General features: G+C 39.3%; 1 protein-coding gene across 1 annotated transcript in view; it reads left to right on the forward strand.

Moving 5' to 3' along the window:
• FEM1C (fem-1 homolog C) overlaps positions 1-19,680 on the forward strand; it is a 24,451-nt gene extending 4,771 nt beyond the window's left edge. The window contains exon 3 of the mRNA XM_081827216.1: positions 15,020-19,680. Within this exon, the coding sequence (XP_081683342.1) occupies positions 15,020-16,329 (1,310 nt within the window). The 3' untranslated portion in view covers positions 16,330-19,680. The remainder of the gene's footprint in view (positions 1-15,019) is intronic.
• The last annotated feature ends 315 nt before the right edge of the window (positions 19,681-19,995 follow it).

The raw sequence follows: 19,995 nt of genomic DNA on the forward strand, positions 1-19,995 counted from the left end.
GTCGCTTAACCGACTGAGCCACCCAGGCGCCCCGCATTCCATTACTTTTTAACAGGCAGTTGGCATTTGAATATACTATTTTAACTTTTTTTTTCCCATGACTTTTTAACAGGCTGTTGGCATTTCGAACAGGTTTTAGCCAACGGTGGAATTCATTCCCTAATTCTCTCAGAGAGCACTTCCTGAGTCCCTCAGTGTGCCAGGCTGTTATACTTTAGGATGTCCAGAGCTGAGTAAGACAGCCTTTCCAGTCCTTGACTCCTTGCTCTTGAGCTCATGGTTTGGTCGGAGAGACAGGTTCGTATGTAGGTACTTAAACCATAGTAGGCTAAGTGCAGCAACAGTGAGTGCTTTCTTGATAATACTTTATCACCGACCACCAGCTCGTTACCTGTGGGGACGGTGGGTTCTTTGTTTTCTCATGGCATTCACAAAGAGGAGAAAGACTTTGAGATATTTAGGAATACTTCTCCAGTTTAACACAGCAGTTGATTTTTGCAGCAGGAGAGTGGGTTGCTATTTAAAACCATAGACCCCAAATCAGAAGTGATTAGACAAGCCCATAGAGCTACCACATTGATTTCAGCACTTCATGGTTACGGTCATCTTTGGCTTGCTTTGTTTTCCCTCTTTTTTTTTTTAACGTTATTGTTGGGTTCAAAATAGGATCTCTGGTAAGGTTACTTTAGCCCTTCAGTTCTGCTTTTACACCCACATTCCATTGGGCAGTGATTTGAGTACTACAGACCAGTAGAAGAGCTTCTCTGAGTTGGGTTTGGGGAGACTGGCCCTAAGAGGACAGGCTATCCTCCTGCATGGGTTAGTCTTTTTAAATACCCAAGGTAATTAGGTAAATTGGTAATAAGATAATCACTGTGCATTTTCTGTAGGCAAGACATTGTGTTGGACATTGTGGAGGCTTACGAGAAGATAAGGACGTTGCAGTGTGAATCTCTGCTGATGGATTTTAGGAGTGTGATCTTCATGGAGACATTGAACTGGGCCTTGAAAGGATTGTCAGGGTTCAGATCTGTAGAGTGCATTTGATACAGTTTTAAAGGTTTAGGAAATGGCATAAGGAAAGGCACGTTGAGAACCTTGGAGGATCCAGGAAGTGGAAAAGTAGGCATATTTGGACCAAAGGGCACTCAGGACTAGATTATAAAGGACATTGACTTCTAGGAAAAGGAGTTTGATTCTTTATGCAGAGGTAAGCTAGTGAAAAGTTTTCAACTGAGAAATAACTGGGATTTTTTTTGGCGGGAACCCATCTAACGGCATTCTAATTCTGTTACATTGTGAGCTCTTTAAGGCTAGAGGCCTGGTGTTTGTATCCATGTGGTGTTAGACAGAGTGGCTCATAGTGGGTATTTGGTAAATGAAGTTTGTTGAATGAAATAGGTTGGATTTAAGAGAGAAAGGATTATAAACTCCCTGATGGCAAGGACTGTTTTGTTGTTCTTTCACTACGGAAATAAATCCATACATGAAGACGTGAAGTAAGAAATGAAGGCCATAATTGTGAAGAATGAGCAGTACAGGTAGAACTCCAGAAATGGGAGAAATTCGGGTAGGCTCATAAGTAGAGCTGGCTTTAAAAGGGTTTGAGAGAGAGCTAGTTCAGGCAGTTTATTTGCCTTTTTATTATGGAAATTTTCTAATTTCTGCGTAAGTGGAGAGAAGAATATGACTTGAACCACTGTGTACTTATCACCTTGCTTCAACAGTTACCCACATTTGCCAAGGTTTTAAAAAAGACATTTCTCTCTCCTCTCCTTTTGTTTTCTGCAGTAGTTTAAAGCAAACCCCAGGCATGTTATATTAGTTGTCTCCCATAGTATATAGGCATTTTAGGGTGTAGATGTATTTCAGTCAAGACAACGTGAAAAAGAAAGAAATCCCATTATTTTTTTTTACGCACTGTAAGTGCAAAGGAATCTCAGGTAAGAAAATCTCCCCTGTAAATTAAGAACGGTTGGTGTTAAGATCAGGGACCAAGAAAATGACCCTTGTCCTGTCAGTAGGCTCTTCTGCTGTACATGACTTTCTGTGTGTTGGAAGCAGAAGTTGTCCATTCTTTCTTGACTTTCCAGGGTCTGCTCAGCTGCTGGTCAACCTCCACACACCTACTTGCCAAGATTTAGAGAGAGGGACTTAAAACTTCCTTTTCTTCTGTGGTGTATCTGTGTTTGTTTTGATTTAGTAATAATGTTTAAATAAATGACTTACTGGTTGAATTCATTAACATTTTAATCCCCCCTCATCAGGTTGCTCCTGCAAGTTGTGCACATTCGTCTTTTCCCTCTTGTGTCCCCTGGCACACTTCTCCGTGTCCCCAGGGTAGAAAGTGTGTAGATTGAGTGCAGTGGGGAAGTACTCCTCTTGTTCCTCTAGGCCTGGAGATTGGATTTTGAACTGTGAATCCTCACAATTGAACTGAAGTGGAGAAAATAAGTAGATCCTGAACTCTCCTGCCCTTTCAGCCGCACGAACTTAAGACAGAGGTTGTTTTACTTATTGACCATTGGGTATGAGTGGTTCCCTCGCTGAGTTCATCTTTATCAGATTTTCCTAGATTACAGTTGTTTCTTTAAAACACAATTCCGGAAGCCCTTGGCATTCTGGAGACGTATGCTATTGAGACATCAGGAATGTATGTGATGGAAGATAGAGGTGGGGAAAGGCCCAGGTAAAGAAGTCACAGGGGAGTGGCAAATCTGCCAGAAACATCTTTCTTCCCTTTGTCCCCCATGCTTGGGGAAGAACAACGGCCGGAAAGGGAATTTTAATGAAGTCTGAATTATAATGTTGATGTTTTGACATTGTGTAATTTTCACCCAATTACACTAATATTTGCTTTAGTCCTGATCCCTTAGCTCAGTTCCTCTTAGCCTTAAAATTCCACTAGATGTCAAGACCCATCTCCCAGGCACTTTCTGATTTCCCTTTGAGTCATAAGAATTCATCTTACCTCTAGATGCAGGTGTTTTTAGTGTTTAACCTTGTTGTGAGCTTCAAGGGCCTGTGTTGTTAAATTTCCATATGCTCCGAACTCAGTGCCTTATACAATTAATGAAGGGAAGGCACATGGTAGCCTTGGCACAGTTTGTATTTGATTCTGCTCTGATTCCTTTTTTTTGAACTCCTGTCCTTGAGTATCTCTAGAGTTAGAATATACACAGCTAAGGGAAACATCCTAAATGGAGGAACCTTCTAGTGCTCCTTGGATATCCTGAAGTGTTTCTCTCTACCCCTTCTCACTTCTTCCCTTAACACGTACCATTTAGTTATTCCAGGAATAAAATACTTGGGATCAGCATTGTTCTGCAGTTGAATCGCAGGCCCCTCCCCATCTTTGGAAGTGGGCCTCTTACAAGTCCCAGCTACAAAGTTGAAGAAGAATGGATGGCAAGCACAGTAGGCTAAAGAGGAGAGGTGAGAATTATTTTTGTGCATTTCCAGCAAATCTGTTACAGTAAGAGACCCTTTAATTGCTGCTTCTAAAGGTCAAAACTTACACTTCTACCAGAAGCACAAGTACTTTGATTTTAAAATCGCTTTGAGACACAATTCACATACCATTCACCCATTTAAGTGTTCACATTAGTGTATGTTCACAGAGTTGTGTGGCTATTGCCACAACCACCTTTTCCTCACCTTCTCCCCGCAAAACCCATATCCAGTAATACTTACTCTCATTCCCCCCTCCTCTCCCACCCCGAATGCAGTAACCTTAGGTAACCGCTGATCTTTCTGTCCCTATGCATTTGCCTGTTCTGGACATTTCGTAATAAATGGAAGCATAATACGTGGTCTTTTGTGGTGTGCTTCTTTCCCTTAGTGTGGTGTTTTCCAGGCTCATTCATTTTGTAGCATGTGTCAGTACTTTATTTCTTTTTATTGCTTTAGTCTCTTTACTGTATAATCCCTTGTGTAGCTAGACCACATTTACCCATTCATCAGTTAATGGGCATTTGGATTGGTTCTCCTTTTTGGCTCTTGGAATAAGGCTGATACGAATATTCATGTACAAGTTCTTGTGTGGATATAAGTTTTCATTTCTCTGGGACAGAGATGGAGGAGTCGATTTGCTGGGTCACATGGCAGCTCTGTGTAACCTTTTAAGGAACAGCTCAACCGTACCATTTTACATTCCTGTCAAAAGTGTAGGAGAGTTCCAATTTTTCCACACCCTCACAAACATTTGTTATTACTCTTCTTTTTTGAGATAGCCGTCTTAGTGGGTGTGAAGTGGTATCTCATTGTGGTTTTGATTTTTATTTCTTCAGTGCTATGATGTTCAGCATCTCTTCACGTGCTTATTGGCCACAAACGGAGTGTCTTCGTATTGTTTGCACGTTTTAAAATTGGGTTATTGTTTTATTACTGAGTTGTAAGAGTAATTTTTATATTCTGAATACAAGTCCTTTATCAGCTATATGATTTGCAAATATTTTCTTCCATTCTGTAGATTGTTTTTTTCACTTTCTTTTTTTAAGTAAATTTAGTTTTTTTTTAAGAAAACAAGGGAAGTTAAGAGTAACAGAAAGGGAGTCAGATACACCAGTAAAAAGAAGAGGAACAAGTGAAATGAGTACTGGTCACAAACTTAATTTTTTTTGGTAAATGTCTCTCCCATTTCTTTTCCTTCCTTCCTTTTTATTGAAGTATAGTTGACACACAATATTGTATTAGTTTCAGGTATACAATGTAGTAATTTGAGTTAAACATATGCAGTGTTCACCATAATGAGTGTAGTTACCATCTGTCACCATTCCATGTTATTACAGTATTATTGGCTATATTCCCTATGCTGTACTTTTCATCCTTATGACTTATTTTATAACTGGAAGTTTTTACCTATTAATCCCCCTCACCTATTTTACCCACCCTCTCTCACACCCTCCCTCTGGAAACCACCAGTTCTCTGTATTTATGAGTTTCTGTTTTGGTTTGGTTGTTCATTTTGTTTTTTAGATTGCGCATGTAGGCGAAACCATATATTTGTTCTTTGCTTGTCTGACTTGTTTCACTTACCATGATACCTTCTGGCCCATCCATTTGTCACAAATGGCAAGATTTCATTCTTCTTTATAGTTGAGTATTATCATTGTATATATACACACACACCACATTTTCTTTATCTGTTCATCTGTCGGTGGACACTGAGGTTGTTTCCCTGTCTTGGCTGTTATATATAATACTGCCATAAACATAGGGGTGCATGTATCTTTTCGAATTAGTGTTTTTTTGGGTAAACACTCAGAAGTAGAATCACTGGGTTGTGTGGTATTTCTATTTTTAACTTTCTGAGGAACCTCCATACTGTTTGCCCCAGTGGTTGCACCAGTTTACATTGTTTTTTTCACTCTTTTGATGGTATTGGTTACAGCAACTTGGATTTTATTTTACAAGCTAATTTTTGAAATATTCAACTGTAGATCATTTAGATTTGACCTAAACAAGAAAATTGTTAAGAAAACACTGCAGAGTTTACTGATACCCTTTACTACATAGACAGAAATGTTTCTGTGGGTCAGACTGTGTAATCTAGTTGTACAGCACACCCTTTCCCTGCTCTGGCATCTAATGTTTTCATTTAGCATAAAGAGGAATGGTGAAGTTTCATTTTCTGTGTGGTGTAAAACAGGGCTGTGACCTAACCCTTCTTTTCAACTTATCTTCATATGATTTGATAGATCTATTACATACTAAGCTTTAAGGCAGATGCCTATATAGCAAACAAGAAAGTAAGATTCCTCCTCTATTTCCTTACTGCTCAAAGTAGCAAAGACCAGCAGCATGGGCTCCCCTTGGATCCACCCTAGATCAGTTGAATCAGAATCCACATTTTACTGTGATCCTCTGGTGACTGTGTACATTAAAGTTTGAGAAGCACAACTGTATTTGACTAAAACAGACACACACAAAACTTGAACTGTGTGAGGACTTTACAAAATAGCAATCTGTTGAATTGATATTTCTAGAAAAAGCACTTGAAATTATAATAGACATTTTGTATTTGTGAAATATTTTACAGCCCTTGTGAGAACATTTTTGTTTCATTAAAAATAGAAATTGGGAGTGGTTTAGAAACTGACTTAATTCTAATCCTGGAGAATCTAAGTAATCTTACCCAATTGAGATATTTATAAATTCTGTGTCGAAGTTCTTCTATGATTTAAGTCATTAGTTGATTGGTAACAATCTCATGCAAACAATCACTTACTTATTGATTAGTCAAACCCAAACATCTGGTTTGGAGCGAGGGCACTCTAAGGGCTCCAACTAGTTATTACTCAAAATACTGGTATGTTTTGGGATTACTTATTTTAGGAAAATCTCACCCCTTTGTTAGGCACTTACACAAATCCCTATCTTTTATATGCCTGCTATCAAAAGATTGCAGGTTTCTTAGGATTAACAGCAATTAAGATTGGTACTTTTAGGTAGGTCTTCTTGAGAAATACTACCATGTTTTTTGTTTGTTATTTGTTATTACCTATTAATCCCCCTCACCTATTTCACCCATCCTCTCTCACACCCTCCCTCTGGAAACCACCAGTTTCTTATTTTCTTATTTTACTAAGTTTTTTATTTTAATTCCATTATAAACATACAGTGTAATATTTGTACAATACAGTGATTCAGCACCTTAAAACATCACCTGGTGCTCATCACAGGTGCACTGCTTAATCCCTATCACCTGTTTCCCCCATCCCCCACCCACCTCCCCTCTGGTGACCATGTTTTTGTGCATGAACACTTGCATCATTTCCTTCCCTTAGTATCCATCCCAGAAGCATCTCAACGAATATGGCTACTTTTTATTCTTAGCACTATTTCAAGGTTAAGTTACGTAGTTGAAAATTAATATATTTATATCATACTATTTTAACTTTCTGTATAAATACTTTAACTGAATTAACACTTTAAGGACCATTAGCTTGATTTTTAAATGTCCATTTAACAAACATGTCTTTTGAGAAATCATGAGAATTTTCCATAATGAATTCAGTGTCAGAAATTTTATTTTTTCTCCAAATGAACATGTTCTGAGTCAGACACTGAGAATTGCATAATACAGTGTTTATTTTCTTCCTTTTTTTTTTTTTAAAGGTGAATTATATTTCAGTGCTAAATAGCCTTGATTTCATCTAAGATGCCTGGTAGTATTTTTGAACTTTGTGTTCTATTTTTAATTGTCTTTCTCACTCTGAGGATACAAAATTAAGACATTATGAGGTAGAGATACCAAATCTTCCATCGTATTATGGAAACATAGAGGCACATAACTGAGGGAAAATGCTTGAGTTGGATATTCAGTAGTACTTGGCATATGATGTTATGCACCAAAAATCTAAATCACTGATGTTACTTAGTAAAAATTATATATGATTTTATTGGTCTTTGGCATGTAACTTAGCACAGACTGGTCACAAGAAAATAGTAACTTGATTTTTAAATTCACCTTGTTAGATGTTTTCACAAGAACTTGCATTTCATCCTGAAAGCATAGCTCTCTTGAATGAAACTGTTAATAGAACAAATACAGCAGATAGCTGATTATCATTTTATAAGATGAATAAAGTCAGACTAATAATTCCAGAAACTGGAACATAAATAGACTTGTCATAAAAGAAAATAAAGTTTGTGAACAGACGTGGAAAAATGTCCTATATACCTAGGTACAGAAGTAATATAAATTAAAATTCAAAATTAATCCTAGTGCCGGAAAGAGTACTATAAAAGTGGATCTTTTAGGGTGCCTGGGTGGCTCAGTTGGTTAAGCGACTGCCTTCGGCTCAGGTCATGATCCTGGAGTCCCAGGATTGAGTCCCACGTCGGGCTCCCTGCTCAGCGGGGGGTCTCCTTCTCCCTCTGACCCTCTTCCCTCTTGTGCTCTCTGTCTCTCATTCTCTCTCTCTCAAATAAATAAATAAAATCTTTAAAAAAAAATAAAATAAAAGTGGATCTTTTAAAAGATTGTCTAATTCCTTTGGAATGAATTAGAGATGTATCTTAAGCTGTCACATACCTGTGATTCTGTTTTAAATTAGGCATTAATTTTTTTATCTTTTAATTATTGAAGTATAATTTATACACAATAAAACCCATCCTTTTTAGTATATAGTTGTGTAAGTTTTGATAAACATACACTGTAGTTTATCCAGCAGTACAATAAAGATAGAACAGAAAGTTCTTCATGCCCCTTTGCAGTCAACTTCTGTCCCAGAATCCACCCCCTGGCAGTCACGTATTATCTGTCCTAGGTTTTTAGGCATTAATTTTAATAGTGAAAATTCTGAAGCAGTACAGATGTCCATCAGCCAGGGAAGTGTTTATGTGAACTTGGACATGCCTCCTTACTTGAACTTCTACCATAAAGCCATTAAGAATGATGATGTGTTATCTGTGGAGTTCATGTAGACTACCTACTGGTCACTTACCAGGAGAAAATGACTAAGATGTGGGAGAAAAGCAGGTAACAGTTGTATATGGACTAATTACAACTTTATCAAAACATCTATATAGAGAGACTGGGACCTGAGACAAAAATTATAGTTGCTTTAAAATTAAGCTTTTTGTTTGTTTGTTTTTGAAGCTTCCCTTTTCTAAACTTTGGAGGCAAGATCTAGGCTATAATTCAGAAGCACTTTTTTAGGGCTTTGAGGGCATGAAAGTGTGATGGTCATATACTTAACTTGTTAGAGAAGTTACGATCTCTCTCCTAAGACTTTCCTTTTTAAACTTATTTTATCCTCAGAAGCTAAGTTTGAATCACTTTTTCTGATAATCAAGTATTAACAATTTAAGGCTCTTACCTTAACCTTAGCAGTGTGCTAACTGCTAGTTGGGATATAAAGGAAATATTATGTAGGATCTGTGTCCTTTAGGAATAGGCCGTTTAGGTAAGAAAACTGTTGTTTGTGGCAGTAACATTGTACTTATTGTAAGGTATTACATAATACCGTATTAGTTCATGTAATAGGAATACCCACCAGGAAGAGTGACACATTTATTCACCAGGCAGCCTCAAAGTGACAAGTTGGTGTGGTATCAACAAGCAGATCTCTTTCGGTGGCTGATGTTGCTGTTGAAACTTGAAGGACAAGAAGTTAAAATGGTAAAAAAGAAAGAGTATATTACAGAAAAACGAAGAGCAGAGGCGTGGAGGTTGAAGTGAGCAGGCTTGTCCCCCGTGCTGGGAGGGACACTTAGGCTGGAGGGACGGGAAGCGTGAGTAGGGTCTCCGCCATGTGAATTGCAGGCACTGGCAATGTCCCAGAGGAGGTGTTGGCGGACTAGGGCCCAGGCGTCAAAGCCTGCCCCCCTCCTGTTTCTCTGCTGCCTGACAGTGAAGATGTTATGTGTGAATGGTTGGGGGAAAAAATGGAATGAAGAATAATACTTTATGTCCCATGAAGATGCCCTGAAAGCCCTATTTCAGTGTCCGTAAGTCAAGTTTTGTTAGAACAAGACCATCTCCATTCATTGAATGCATTGCCAACGGGTACTTCTGGCCATGGCAGAATTGAGTGGTTACAGCGGGGACATTACGGCTTGCAAGACCTAAAAATACTATCGAGCCCTTTATAGAAAAAGTTGGCCAACTCCTGGCAAGATTCACAGTGCAGCATTCATGTTGGACACGAAAAATGAGGCTGGCCAAGTAGGGTAGGCAAATAAGATCTCAGTCTTTTAAAATCCATTTCTCATAGTGTACCTTGTGTGTGTTCCCACTAACCAAGCTTAAGCTTTACTTCACATAACGTTTTCTGAAACTCTGGATTTCTTTCTCTTTGCCCCCCTGCCTCACACGGATAGTGCTTTGAGAATCAGTGTTGTAGAATTTTGAAAGCCATCTTAAAGGTTTTCAACTGTGGAAGCATGAAAGGTTTTGAGTTGGAAAGTAACGTGATCGGTGGAGTTCCACTATGAGGTTTGGCTTATATTAGATAGAACTTACTCATCAGATTCTAGTATGACTAGCATTTAAAATATGACCCCAGGAATGCACAGTACACTGCAGTGGCGATTGGGAGACATGGGTTTATGTTTTACTACCAGTTTCCCTGCTTTTTGTTTGTAGAGTAAGTATTTTCTCTGCTTTGCCTAGTTATGAATATCAGATTATGAGGGGGCAACTGCTAATACATCAGATTCAGGAAAAGAGAAAAATGGTGTGCTAACATATGGATACCTTTTTTTTTTCCCCCCGGAACTGGATTTATTGAGTGAATGGCTATTTTAACTCCCTTTCTCCCCGTTCCGCGCCCGCCTCCGCCCCTGGATACCTTTTTCTTCTCCATTAATCTCTGCTTTTATGATTCGCTTCAACTTTCTCTGGGTCTAATTTACTGTTTTTCTCCTTTACTTTCTTGAGATGAAAACTGAGCCATCTTTTTAAAGCCTTTCTTTTCTAGGGTGCACATAGAAGCACAGTTTCAGCCACATCCCACAGGATTTGTTACTTAAGGTTTTCATTTTCATCCGGTTACAAATATTTTCTGTTTTTCCATTGGGGTTTCTTCTTTGACACATAGGTTATTTAGCAGTATGTATTTAAATTTTCAAATCTGTGGAGGTTTTTCTAGTGTTTTGTTGTTGTTGCTGTTGGGGGGTGTGGGTGTGTGTGTGTGTGTGTGTGTGTGTGATTTCTAACTTGCACTGTGGACTTAGAAGATAATCAGTGATCTCAGTCCCTTGCTGTTTCTGTGAGTCTCACTTTATGGCCAGAATGTGGTCAGTGTGTGTATTCTTTCCTATATCCTTGAAAGAAAATGGTATTCTATAGGTGTTAAGTCCAGTGTTCCTTTATATACCTCAGTTAAATCAAGTTTGTTCATTGTGTTCAAATCTTCTCTCCCCGTTTTGGTTTTGTTCTCTCCTGAGAAAGGTGGCTCAAGTGTCTGGTGCGGGTGGGTTTGTCTGATTTTCCTCGGAGTTCTGTTGATTTTTGCTGTATATAATTCAAACCTATGTTTTTAGGTAAAAACAAATTTGGAAATACTGTATCTTTATGTTCTTTTGGATTTTATATCCTTGTAAAATGTTTCCCTTTATCTCTAACCATGCTTTTTGCCTTAACATCTCCTTAGTCTGGTATCTTAATATCACACAGCTTTCTTATTTATGGTTCCTTTTTGCATAGGGTATAATTTTTTTCCATTTTTTTCGCTTCAGCCTTTTTCTGTCCCTGTATTAAAGGTTGTGTCTCCTGTAAGCAACATGTAGTTGAGTTTTACATAGTTCTATTTTCAGTCTGACAGTTTGTGTCTTTTAATGGGAATGTTTAGTTTGCTTGCATTTAATGTAATTACTGATATATTTGGGTTTTACTCTCCTACTTTCTGATTTTTATTTGTCCTACCTGGTTTGTGTTCTTTTTCTCTCATTTTTTTGTCTGCGTTTGAATTATTTTTTTCTTACTTCATTTTTTTCTCTGTATTAGAGAGTATGTAGTAATAAGATGCATACCCTCTGTTATTTTAGTGGTTATTGTACTACTTCGACTTACCAAAGGAATAATGTAAATTTCTGAGTTTACCTCTGTCCAAGCAATGCAAAAATCTTTAGAATACTTTAATTCCAATTGCCCTCATTACTTTTATGCTCTTGCTATCACGCATTTGACTTCTGTATGTATTTCAAGCCCTGCGAGACACTTGTTATTTTCAAAGTCAGTATTTCTCCCAAATTTACCCTTCTTGTTGATGCTTATGTCCATATCTCTATGCTTCCATGTGGCTTATCCTCGTTTTGCCTGGAGAACACCCTGTAGTACTAGGTCTGCCAGTAATAATGGGTTTTCTCTTTTTGTTCTCACCTCAAACAGTCCTTCATTCACCTGATTCTTGCTCTGGGTATACAATTCTCAGTTGGCAGTTATTTTCCTTGAGTGCTTTCAAGATACAGACACCATTCTGTTGTCCTCCGGCTTCCTGTTCCTGGTGAGAGCTTTGCCGTCAGCTGAACTCTTGCTCTCGTGGAGGTCATTTCCACTTTTTCCTTGTTTGTGAAATTTTTCTCTTTGTCTGAGTGCTTAGCAGTTTCACTGGACTGTGCCTCTAGGGAATTTTCTTTGTATTTCTCTCTCTTGGTGTTTCTAAGACTTACTACATTTATAATACTCTACCAGCTTCAGAAAATTTTCAGACTTTATCTTTTAGGTATTGCTTTGGGCCCATTTTCTTCCTCTGGAATTCTGGCTTGGAGAGCGTTAACGCTCGGTCGTTCCCTCGGTCTCTCAGTGTCTCTGCTCTGCCAGCCTGTCACCCCCATGCTTCTTTCTGTGTATTTTCATCTGGTTGATTTTTCCAGCCACTCATTCTCTGTTCAGCTATGCGTAATCTGCTTGGAAAGCCACCCACTGAGGTTTTCAGTTCTAGAACATCCATCTTGTTCCTTTTTGTAGTTTCCAGTTTTCTGTCTAATTCTCAGAATTGTTTTTTAATCTCTCTTACTTTGCTCAGCATAATTACTATTTTAAAGTCTGTGTCTGATGACTGTATGAGCAGTATCTTCTGTTGGGCTTTTCCATCAGCTCTTATTTCCTTTGGTTTTGTGTTGTGGTTCCTTTGATTGGATACCAAACATTAGATATAAAGAATATGAAAAATAATTTGGGCCCTAGTAAATAGATGATATCTAGATAATATTTTCTGTAAATGGTATTTGTATCTGCTTTTGGCTTTTGACTACTTTCACTAGCAATCCTGAATTTCTTTAATTCAGTGTTGACATGATCTTAAATTGGATTTTGGTTCCTCCAATTGCTGGTCTGTTTGTAGTTTGTCTTTAAGTACGCGGGTGCAGCCCTTCCGAGCTCTAACTCAGGAGTGTATGGGGGTTTCAAAGTCCCCTTCTTCGTGGGTTCTGGACTCTAGTTTTCTCCTCCAGCCCTGCACAGGTGTCAAAAGGTCCCCTCAGTGTTTTCACTGGTGCTTCCAGAATCAGAAGAGGCCATTGGGAGAAGCTTCCCTAAATTCTGGACCTCTCTGATTTTCTTTCTTCTTCTGGATGTTGTCCTCTTTTTAGCTCTTTACATGCTATCAAACAGATTTTTAAAAATAAAATTTTCAGCTTTTTAAGTTATTACTGGGGAGGGTGATCATATCACTTCTGCCATTACTAGATGTGAAAGTATTCTATAGGTTTTTTTTATTTAAAAAAAAAAACCAATATTTTTCCCCCCGTGTTTGGTGTATTCTGATACAGCAGTTAGGTTAATAGAGCCTTAAAAATACATTTAGTAATAGCTCTGCTTACTTGAGATTACTTTGAACAAGTGAACATTAGTTTTAGTAGGCAGAAGTTCTGGGCTCTCTCAGCGCTTGGTTACAGACACATTGCTAAAACATTCCATCAGACACCATTCCATTATAGACCTTTGAAATCCTGAGTCAGAACAAATGTATGCAGGTAATCATGTACTTCCTGTAGGTGTCATGGAAGACTAAACAGGAGGAACCTGTGGAGGGATTCAAGTCCCAGTGTGTAATAACTGGCTCTTTCGAATTTTAGTTATGGGAAGTGTTCAGGTTTAAACTCTTTCTAACATCCATGCTGTGTCATGGGTCCCCCAAGGCCTTCCCCGTATCTGGAGGTGAGTCAGCAGAGAATGGTAATCGTGGCTAACATTTATTACAGTGGTGTGATAAGGACGTGCAGCTGGATCCTAAAGGGGAAAGGCACAGGTGGGGGCGTACAGGAATCTGTGTGCAGGCTTTTTTATGCCGTGTCCTCATAACAGGGGACACAGAGCAGTTTCTGCCCAGGGAAACCCATTAGGAGACTCAGAGCCCAGGGCTTTTATTGGCTGCCGTTCACGGAGGCACCCTTTCCTGAGATACCCCAAATTCCAGGCTCCCAGAAGGAAAGCAGGTACTCAGCCCAAACTGTATTGTTCATACAGACAGTGAGCCCCCCTTATCATGGAGGGCGAGTTTTCTGAACAGGCGAGTTCTCCAATGGGAGCCGAGGGCCGGCCCCGGGCAGCCAGTTCTTTCTAAGGAAACCTACCAGTGTCGCCGGCTCCCGTAACTCTCCACTGCACCCGCGCCTCCGGTGACTCACTGTGGGAGTTTTCTGTAAACACCGTAGGTAAATATCAAAGGTCCGTGTGGTAATTCTTGTTATGACAAGTAGTAAGATGTTTGGCATTAAACTTCGGCAGCTAAAACACCTGTGTGGTTGTAATGTCTTCATGTGTGGCACACGGGCTTTTCCCGATGTGCCAGTGTCTGTTGTCCGTTTGAATCCACGTGTGGGAAGAACACGACAGCATTGGAACATTCAGTACATCTTCAGAGAATATGTAAAAAATTAAATTACAATGGGAAATAATCCATTACGAAAGGACACTTCAGATGGCTCCTTTTAAATTTCCAGTTGAACCACCCACGTGTTTTTTCACATTTTACTGGACTTGTTTTTCTCCTGGGAGCTTTCTGAGGAAAAGTACTTTGTCACCGAGAATTTTGACTAAGACAGCTGAAGTTTATTTGGCAATCAGAAATATGGAAAAAATAATTTCTGACTCCTGTTAGACTCAAACTGGAGAATCTTAGACGTTCTAGATTAGATTTCTGGCTTATAAATGTGGAAGCTGACCCAGAAAGTTTAAGTGACTGGCTGCAAAGCTGACTAGCTGGTTAATTGCATTTCATCGCTTTTTAGTCATAGAATATGCACTTGCAATTGCTATTGAAAAAAGCCAAGAGGCCGTGGATTCATTTTGAATTTCCTTAGTGACTTTGATGATCTTTTTTCATGCCTAATTTGGTCATTTATTCAACAAACTTAACAAGTATTTATTTAACCCCTGCAGTGGGTCACACTAGTTTTAAGTGCCGAGGATTGTTTTTTTTTCCTCATTTGTGTTCAGATTAAAGTCTGTCCCATTAAGGTCAGCCTGGAGCCGCCTGCTTTTTATGAGGTTCCTAGGCTACGAACATGTACTACATTGTCTCCTGGTCCCTCAAAATATGTTATCTCTTTTTTTCCTCTCCTTAAGGTAATACTGCATTGCATGATTGCGCAGAATCTGGGAGTTTGGACATCATGAAGATGCTTCTTATGTATTGTGCCAAGATGGAAAAGGATGGTTACGGGATGACTCCCCTTCTCTCAGCGAGTGTTACTGGTCACACAAATATTGTGGATTTTCTGACTCACCATGCACAGACCAGCAAGACAGAACGGATCAATGCTCTAGAGCTTCTGGGAGCTACATTTGTAGACAAAAAGAGAGATCTGCTTGGGGCCTTGAAATACTGGAAAAAGGCAATGAACATGAGGTACAGTGACAGGACTAATATAATTAGCAAACCAGTACCACAGACACTAATAATGGCTTACGATTATGCCAAGGAGGTGAACAGTGCAGAAGAGCTGGAAGGCCTTATCGCTGACCCTGATGAGATGAGAATGCAGGCCCTATTAATTAGAGAACGTATTCTTGGTCCTTCTCATCCTGATACCTCTTACTATATTCGATACAGAGGCGCTGTCTATGCAGACTCTGGAAATTTCAAACGATGCATCAACCTCTGGAAGTATGCTTTGGATATGCAGCAGAACAATTTGGATCCTTTAAGCCCCATGACCGCCAGCAGCTTGTTATCTTTTGCAGAACTGTTCTCCTTTATGCTCCAGGATAGGGCTAAAGGCCTGCTGGGCACCACCGTTACGTTTGACGATCTTATGGGCATTCTGTGCAAAAGCGTCCTTGAAATAGAGCGAGCTATCAAACAAACTCAGTGTCCGGCTGACCCGTTACAGTTAAATAAGGCTCTTTCCATTATTTTGCACTTGATTTGCTTGTTAGAAAAAGTTCCTTGTACTCTAGAACAGGACCATTTCAAAAAGCAGACTATCTACAGGTTTCTTAAGCTGCATCCGAGGGGGAAGAACAACTTCAGCCCGCTTCACCTGGCCGTGGACAAGAACACCACCTGTGTCGGCCGGTACCCCGTGTGTAAATTCCCGTCCCTGCAAGTCACGGCCATACTGATCGAGTGTGGCGCCGACGTGAACGTCAGGGACTCCGACGACAACAGCCCCCTGCACATCGCTGCTCTGAACAACCATCCCGACATCATGAATCTCCTTATCAAATCAGGTGCACATTTCGATGCCACAAACTTGCACAAGCAGACTGCTAGTGACTTGCTGGACGAGAAGGAAATCGCTAAAAATTTGATCCAGCCCATAAATCATACCACCCTGCAGTGTCTTGCTGCTCGTGTCATAGTGAATCATAGAATATATTATAAAGGGCATATCCCAGAAAAGCTAGAGACCTTTGTTTCACTTCACAGATGATAATCTGACTGTCGCGTCGCACTCTTGAAAGCACGGATCGCTGACAGTTGCCTCATATGTGAGCACTGTTGTGAGAACACCAGCATTCACTTAGCTTGATGTCCTCGTGCTGTCATTGGCTAAAGCATTAGAAGCATTAACTTTCCAGGATTGGTTTCCCAGTATTTAATATAAATATACCATATAATATATTATTTGTGAATTATTGAGAAATGTAATGTCCTATTCGAATTTCTAAAATTGTCTGCCAAAGGCTTATCTGTTCTGGTTCTGTTTGCTGTTGGGCGTTTGGGACAGAGGTCACCGTTTCTCAGTGGTGTCTTTATACTTTACTGGTTTGTGAATTTTATACAATTGAAGGTCTTTCTTTCTTTTTTTTTCCCCTGCTTCTTCCTTCTCTTGTCCAAGCTTCTTCCCTCTTTCCACTTGATTTATTTCCTCACCATTTCTACTTACCGGTTTTTTCCCCCTTACGGACCCATGCTAGGTTGTACACCCTTTATGGACCTGTTACCATTTGCAATTACCATAAGTGCTTTATCTCCTCTATGCAGCGGCTTAAACTTGACTGTTGTATGTTAGCACATTTTTCTATGCAGCAGTTGGTCAACTTCAACTCAAAACACTGTTACGTTTGTTACAAAGTTCATTTTTTTTGAAAGTAGTACTCTTTGTAGCATGACAGTTTTTTAGAGCGACAGAGTAGCTCCCTGAGCTCAGGCTTTTCTGTTTGTTTGGTTTTTCTTCTTCTTCTTCTTCCGAGGTTTCTCTCTCTAATCCATTGAAATTATTGTGTGCTAAATTTGGGAAACAGATCTCTTCTAACTCATTAACCCAGTTGAAATTTAGGTCTGTCATTTTAATATATCATGCAGTAAAAGGAAGAATCTTTACAAAGTGACCCACCTTTCATGCTGCTATAGCGTTGTCCTGCTTGTGCTGATGATGTGATTAGGTGTTAGAGAATTTGCTTCAATTTAACCTCAGAGTTGATCACACAGCTTTAATGAGTCCCGTTGAACTATTCAGCGATCGATCACTTTTAGTTACAAAAAGAGCTACAGCATGTCAGGGGCATGATGCTTGCTGAGCCCGATCTGGGCATCTAGGATAATTAAGGTATTTTTGTATGCAATTTACTGCCATAGTATCCAAGGTCAGTAACAGTGTCCTTCCTTTCAAGGTAACTTGCATGAATTACTTTGGTCTCAGTTATTCGGCACCCTAGTTAATAAACACAAAAGGTTGCAGTGCTTCCTGTCCCCTTACTGGAAGTTACCTTTGCTCTGCTTTTCTTTCTGTATGGTTTTTTGTTTTGTTTTGTTTTTGGTTTGGTTTGGTTTTTTCTTCCACACAGCTTCGCTAATGCCACAGAAAGGGCTCTTTTAAGAAAAGATGAAGTGAAAAGTACTAAAAAAAAAAGATTCAGGTAATTATCCTTCAGCACTTTATTGTTATTCAGAATAAAATTTATGATGGCACATTTGCCCTGCAAATGTCTTAATGAAATTGTTCTGAATAAAAAGCTCCTTATTTGTTTGAGGAAAAAAAAATATTCAAGTGTACCTGTGAGTTGAATGAGCTGGATCCACTTGGGTTTTTGCTCGCATTTTATCCTGAGGGTTGATGTCATGGTATTTACGGAGTCATCACTGCAAAGAATCACCTTAGATTTATTTCATCTTTATTCAGTAAACAAAACAAAACAAAAACTCGTGATGAATAGTAGTAAATATAAAAAGCATTATAGACTTACTTTCTGGTTAAATAATTGAGGTTTAATTTCTTTTTTAAAAGATATTTTACTAGGTTGGGAATGGAATTTCACTGTCAAAAAGGGTGAACGGGAGATAACTGGTCATGGTTGCTCTCCAGCCTTTGGATGAAGAGGCTTTAAAACCCGTCTTTACCATGGGCAAATTTGGTGGAACATTTGAGGTGCCACATAGATTAACCTGTTTGTGATTTAGACACACTTTCTAGAAATACCAGACATCAACATTTTGAAATCATTTGCCTCTTAACCTTGTGGTACGTATGCATGAGTTTTTTTTTTTTTTAAAAGGAAACTCTGTATGTGCAGTAAATCGACACTAGTAGATCTCAGTAATTTGGGGGTAAAAGATGAGCAACTGGATTTTTCAGTGATTTAATATTACCCCCCTCCTTTGTTGGGCGGGGAGAAGAGTTTGGTAAGGCACACCTCACACTACCTGATGGGTGAACCTAAATCCAACAACCCCAGGGCAGCTGAGGATTTCCTCCCGTGGCGTATCTTCCACCGCTAAAGATGGATCGCGTAAAACTGTTCGTCAGTCTTCAGAACTGAAATGCCTTATTTCAGTTAGGACACAATTCTCCTCTGTTAGCCATCTCCCCAAACGCTGTTAGGAGCTCTTGACAAATTGTTTGATAGCTCAGAATAGTCCATGATTTTATTTTGGAGGAGGTTGGTTAATAAACGTGACCTCAGACACTGTTAAGGCCTTTGTCAGAAAGTATTCTCAAAATTGTTGACTGAATCAAGAAGATACGTCCGTGTGTTACTTTTTTTAACCACAAGTGAGTACTCTAATACTTGATGAGCTACTTGTAGGCTGGAGTTGATAAGTTTTGATTATGTTTCTGTAAAAATGCCTTGTAAGGCCTGCTGAATTTTAGATGTTCCTCTATTGATCATTCCTGGAAAAGAAATGGTCATTTTACACAGATTAGATACCAGTCTACTTTATAAAGACAAGTGGATTCTAGATTTTAAAAAAGTCCTTTTTCTTACCCATAAACCTGACAGGGGCGTAAAAAACCCAAATCAGCAAAAAATAAACTTGGTGCCCATTCTGATTTTGAAGTTAAGTGATTGCTGACTTGTAAAGCGACTCCCTTAATGTGTAATATTTTAGAGGACCCCCCCCCCCGCATCTACTGTGACTTGGGAAGACTCTTTAAATTCTATATGAAAGGATATCCTATCACCCAGCTGAAAACTTAGGTTGACTTTTACAGGTAAAATGATCCTTGTAATTATCAGAATTGTGGGGGCCAGATGAGATAATAATACCATATTTTTGCATACTGCAACAGCAGTTGTTATTGCTTGGAATTTAACCATTTTAGAGTTAGATCCTGAAGAGACTAATTGGTCGTCATCCTTTTTTCATTTTTTTCTTTTTTTTCCCCCCGCCTTCATATATATCACTAAACAACTAGTTTCTCCCTTTTGTCACTTCCCATTGTGTATTTTTCAGAAGTACTGTATTCAGATGCCAGCCAATACATTGTCACATAATGGAAAATGATATGCCACAACATTCATTGTAAGGTTTAATAAAATTAAATTTGCACCAAATACAAGCGTATTTGTATTGACTCTTTTAAGATTTTATTTGAGAGAGCGGGGTGCAGGGGGGAGGGAAGGCTGGGGGCAGAGAGAGAGAGAGAATCTAAAGGAGATTCCCTGCTGAGCACGGAGCCCGACGTGGGACTCCATCCCACGACCCTGAGATCATGATCTGAGCCAAAACCAAGAGTCCGATGCTCAACCGACTGAGCCACCTGGGCACCCCTCGTATTAACTCTTCATACTTGGTTGATGATGTCTTAATGCTTTGATGGTGTGCTTCTGTTTCAAAAAATATCTACCTGGTAATTTACAGTCAGAACTGTTAG

The sequence above is a fragment of the Leptonychotes weddellii genome, chromosome 7, assembly GCF_054177405.1.
Source record: "Leptonychotes weddellii isolate Sample4059 chromosome 7, ASM5417740v2, whole genome shotgun sequence".
NCBI classification, from domain to species: Eukaryota; Metazoa; Chordata; class Mammalia; order Carnivora; family Phocidae; genus Leptonychotes; species Leptonychotes weddellii.